This window comes from Sinocyclocheilus grahami, unplaced genomic scaffold (genome assembly GCF_001515645.1).
Source record: "Sinocyclocheilus grahami isolate Dianchi unplaced genomic scaffold, SAMN03320097.WGS_v1.1 scaffold1580.1, whole genome shotgun sequence".
NCBI classification, from domain to species: Eukaryota; Metazoa; Chordata; class Actinopteri; order Cypriniformes; family Cyprinidae; genus Sinocyclocheilus; species Sinocyclocheilus grahami.
The window spans coordinates 5,326-10,445 of NW_015506759.1; the positions used below are offsets into that span (position 1 = coordinate 5,326).

The window sequence follows — 5,120 nt, forward strand, 5'->3', positions numbered from 1 at the left end:
AATCACACACGATTCCATTGAGTTTATGAATGCAGCGGCCAATCAGAGGCATTCAGATGAGTCACCGCAGTTTTGTTGAGCTGACTCGCTGACTGAATTCTGCTCTATTGCAAATTCTCATCATAAACAACAAAATGCATATGTATGTGCGATATAAGTATAATAAATGTATTCATCATACAGTTTAGACAGCTTCACTAATTATAATGTGAGTTTTTTGTGCATAAACTTGCACTAGACTGAAGTCATTGATGATGTTCTTTGGTAATGTAAATGTTCTTTGCTCGTTTTCTGTAGCTGCTTTTTAAAGAACTTTTTGAAGTAAATGTAAGCATTATAATTAATAACTTACAATGTTTTTATTAAACTGTTAGAATATTAAATACAAATTCAGTCATATTAAAAACATGTAATGAGTTAGAGGATTACTCTAACATTAGGCTGCTTTTAGCCTTATGCTGGAGTTAATTCACTCTCTGGCTATGAAACCAAGTAAGTAAATAAATCAATAAATTAGCACGATTGTGCATTGGCGATCTCACAGGCTGACGATAGGACAATAATATTATTGACTCTGACTTAAAAACTTTTAAAAATATCAGACAGCCAATGTATAGAAAATGTGGATTAAATTTATACTGTTCTGAAGCAGGTAAAGACTTGTCACTGCTAAAAGAAAAAAAAGACATATAAACACAAACATATAACCTGCATTTAAACATTAATTAAATGACTCACCAGTGACAATAACATTGAAGATCTTTTCATTGTTGCTGCCGCCCACCAGTAGTTTATATTCTCCAGAGTCTGTGATTCTGGTGTTTGTGATGGTCAGAGATCCAGTCTGATGATCCAGCTTCAGTCCGTCTCTGAATCTCTCAGGACACTGTTCATCTGTACAGATCTTCTGAACTCCATTGATGTAAGCAATGCGCTTGCCATTAAAATACCACATCGTTATGTCTTGATGGTTAATTTTAACATCAGTGTGTAGAGTGACTGGATCTCCCTCCTTCACTGACACTGACACTCTATCTGAACCAGCATCAGACACACCTGAGATTAACAAGAAATTAACCATTATATACTGTGTGTATGTATATATATATATATATATATATATATATATATATATAGCATGCATCTTAAAGGGTTAGTTCACACAAAAATGAAAATTAGCTTGTGTTTTACTCACCCTCGAGGCATCCTAGATGTATATGACTTTCTTCTTTCAGACGAATCCAGTCAGAGTTATATTAAAAATTGTCCTGGCTATTCGAAGCTCTATCATTGCAGTCAGTGGGTGTTGCAGTTGAACAGTCCACAAGTTGTCAAACAAAGCACGCACATCCATAATAAAACATCCCTCACACGGCTATGGGGGGTGAATAAAGGCCTCTTGTAGTGAATCATATGTTATCTGTGTAGCGTCTGGACCAATCAAACACACAATTTTTCATTTGATTTAACAAATCAGTTCTTCATTAGATTAACAAATCGCCACAGTCCCCTCACCCAATAAACTGGATGCCAGGATGTCTGCAAATGACACCAAACCATGGCAACCCTGACACCAGATACTTTTACGACCTCATGGAATGTGAGCAGGGAAAAGCACTGTCTTTTCATATATAAAATCATTATACATTAACAAAACCATGTTATACATTATATTTTACATAACTACACACTGTTTAGAGAGAGTGTGTGTGTGAGTGAACTAAAGGAGGGTCTTATTCTCTCGGGGGAGGATTCAGACATTAGATTAGCAGTCAGAATGTTTTTTGGTGGACAGTATTACTACTTCAGACACTTAAAGAAAATGATTCACACATTTGTTTTGTTCTGTTTGTGCTTCTGGCGTCTGATTGGTAAGTTATGAAAGCATTTTATAGCTTCATTCCACGTCAGTGTAATAAGCTAATGCTACTGTTCAAATTAAAGTATTTTCATCCACTTAGGATTCAGGTATCTATTTGTGTTTTCGATTTGGGTGCACCAGAAATCATTTTTAACATATTAAATTTAATTGAAAAGTAATGAGCATTTTAAAATTAAGTATAATAGAGGCACAGAAATCACTTTTCTCTCATTTAACTGATTGTTGCACGTGACATGTTGCAACTCTTCCCCAGCCATCTAAAAAAAATTATATAAAAATATATGCTTAATAATACAGCAGTAATAATGAACAACTATAAAAGTCATGTTAATTCATTGGTCAAAATGCAGTAAAACTATGAGTGAGGTACTGTGAGCTGGATTTCTCCTATATAAAATATCCCATTCATAAAAGAAATGTATTGAATGTGAGTAGCATTAGTAAACTTGTACTTTCATGCTTGAACTTGTGTAACTTCACTCTTGTATTTTACTCAACAGCTGATAAAACACCATAACAATGAAATTAGTGGCTGTCTCTGCTGCTGTTCTTTAATACACATTTTACAAACTAAACAACAGGAAGCTTAATATGTGAACAATCTGTTTGTTCATCAGGTGTGTTTGGTGAGTCGGTGTCAGTGATGGAGGGAGATTCTGTTACTTTACACACTAATGTTACTCAAATACATGAAGACGACGATATACTGTGGACCTTTGGAGCTGAAAACTCTCCGATAGCTAAAATCAACAGAGCTGCTGGAATCTTCAACACATCTGATGTTCCTGATGGGAGATTCAGAGACAGACTGAAACTGGACGATCAAACTGGATCTCTGACCATCACAGACATCACAACTCAACATGCTGGACTCTATAAACTACAGATACGTGGAGCAATACTGTCATCACAAACATCCAATGTTTCGGTTTATGGTGAGCAGTGATCATTTTTATGTCCTTATACATTATTTTGTTTTTTTGTTTTTTACATACTGAATTTTTAAATCATTTTATAGTTTATGACACACACACACTGTGAACACAAAACCATTTTTAAACATTAAATGAAAAATAGGACTATTGATTAGATTTATCCAGACTTGTTCACTCATGTTTGCAGCTCGTCTGCCTGTTCCTGTCATCAGCAATAGCTCTTCAAAGTGCTCTTCATCATCATCATCACAGCAGAATTGTTCATTGTTGTGTTCAGTGGTGAATGTGAGTCATGTGACTCTCTCCTGGTACAAAGGAAACAGTTTATTGTCCAGCATCAGTGTGTCTGATCTCAGCAGCAGTCTCTCTCTACCTCTGGAGGTGGAATATCAGGATAAAAACAGCTACAGCTGTGTGCTCAACAATCCCATCAGCAACCAGACCACACATCTCAACATTACTCAGCACTGTCACACATGTGCAGGTACAGCAGCGCTGATATTAGCCATTACTCTCTGAGTTGATCACAGTTTTTGTTGTAGATCAGACTGACACATTTACTTCTTCATGATTACAGCACTGGATGGAAACATTACTTTACAAACCGTGTCTCTGATAGTGTTGATTTCTGCTGCTGCTGGATCTCTGTTGATTGTAGCTGCAGTTGTGATGTGCTGCATCTGCAGAAAACACAGAAAAACTCATCAAGAAGGCAAGTGTTACCTACAGCTTTTGATAAGTACTACAACAAAAATTACACTTTAAAAACACTAAATATTTTAATTGATTAGTAGCCTTAAGTATCATTTAATTACAATTATTCTAAAAATAATTTGTAGTTTACACCCTTTACTCTTACGCGTGCACACAAGATTATGAATTACTGAAACTAAAGCACACTGAAATTAACACAGAAATGAATTTAATAAATGAATTTTCTCCACAGTTTATGACATGTAAAGATGCAGTCCTGAGCTGGTTTTCAAATGAAATTGAATTATGATGTTTTACTTAAGCTTCAATGATGACTAATATTTGTCACACAGAAAAAAAAATGCTAATCCTTTTGGCTTTGATTTATAAATGATCTGCAAAGTATCTCTCTCGCTAATGTCTTTTTAACTATACTTGATAAATGCAGGCTTTGTTAGGGACTTTATTTTAGTTGTTTTAATTAATCCAATGATCAACATGAGCCACTGATGCATTTTTGAAACAGCTCAAACTCATGATGAAGAGATCACTTACGCTGATCCAACATTCTACAAAAGAAAAGCACAGAAATCGGTAAGATCATTTATTTCTAATTTATTCATTTTTGTTGAGCATCTCTGTATGATTTCAGCAGTCACATTTTTAGGTGTGTGTGCGCTTGTATGTACAGACAAAAACAAACAAACAAAAAAACACGGCAGCATTTCGAAAAGCCATTAAGATCAGCATTCAATGTGAGAAACATTGACGTATATCCCATGATATTCACGACACTCACTATAATAACTGAAGAGAGTCACAAAACAACAAAGTCCATTTTCAGGTGATTAGTTCATATTTCCAATGATCAACATGAGCCACTGATGCAGTATTTTCTGTGTCAGCTGATGACATAATTGTCCAAATTTACTGAACAACTTCAGAGGTTTCTGTCCGTAGGTTATTGTGCTGAAATATATATTTTAAAGCAACTATGAAACGGTGAAAGAGTGCAGGATCTCTAAATTCCATCATCACTACAGACTTCAACTTTCAAATAACTGAAAAAAAATCAGTAATCACATTATTTACAGGGGTCCATACTGTGACCTAGTTTCTTGTTTGTGCAACTACATTTTTTTATTTTTAGGTGCCATTACCAATTAACTATTACCAAGTTGCATTAGACTTACAACACTGTTTGCTCTGCACCATGCAGTTCTATGAAATCACTCTTTTTTTCACACAGCATTTTGTAAAAGCAAGACTCAACATACAATACTTTAAACGCATAAAAATATACAGCTTCACTTTAAAACAATGCTTCAATCGAGTAAATTTGAAAGTTGCATTTTATTAATCCAGCTAATACAGTGTCATTGACATCAAACTTCATGTTAGCTTAGTAGTAGTATATACATTTTCTTCTGAAATCAGTGCTGACTGCTCTTATTAGACAAAAAAGTCAGTCAGTCTTCAGGGTTAATTAGTCACATTTTAATTTATAAGATTGTATTATTATACCTGTGTGATGTGTTTTTTTTTTTCTTTTACAGAAAGGTAAAGAGGAGGAGGATGTGGTGTATGCAGGTGTCGCCATTAGAAGATAA

The 5,120-nt window shown here is 34.8% G+C and overlaps 2 protein-coding genes across 2 annotated transcripts in view; one reads left to right on the forward strand and one right to left on the reverse strand.

Moving 5' to 3' along the window:
• LOC107571334 (uncharacterized) overlaps positions 1–1,062 on the reverse strand; it is a 6,313-nt gene extending 5,251 nt beyond the window's left edge. Inside the window, exon 1 of the mRNA XM_016257649.1 lies at positions 739–1,062. Within this exon, the coding sequence (XP_016113135.1) occupies positions 739–955 (217 nt within the window). The 5' untranslated portion in view covers positions 956–1,062. The remainder of the gene's footprint in view (positions 1–738) is intronic.
• Positions 1,063–1,748: 686 nt separating this feature from the next.
• On the forward strand, positions 1,749–5,120 carry LOC107571320 (SLAM family member 5-like). The gene is made up of 6 exons (XM_016257635.1): positions 1,749–1,871; positions 2,500–2,817; positions 3,005–3,301; positions 3,476–3,529; positions 4,037–4,104; positions 5,067–5,120. The coding sequence occupies exons 1-6, from the start codon at positions 1,778–1,780 to the stop codon at positions 5,118–5,120; spliced, it is 885 nt and encodes a 294-aa protein (XP_016113121.1). The 5' UTR covers positions 1,749–1,777.

Bases quoted from the DNA above. Each gene is read 5' to 3' on its own strand.
- LOC107571320 (XM_016257635.1), top strand. From the start codon at position 1,778: ATGTTTTTTGGTGGACAGTATTACTACTTCAGACACTTAAAGAAAATG. The intron at 1,872-2,499 runs GTAAGTTATGAA...TTTGTTCATCAG, and splicing joins GTGCTTCTGGCGTCTGATTG to GTGTGTTTGGTGAGTCGGTG. The intron at 3,302-3,475 runs GTACAGCAGCGC...TGTTGATTGTAG, and splicing joins GCACTGTCACACATGTGCAG to CTGCAGTTGTGATGTGCTGC.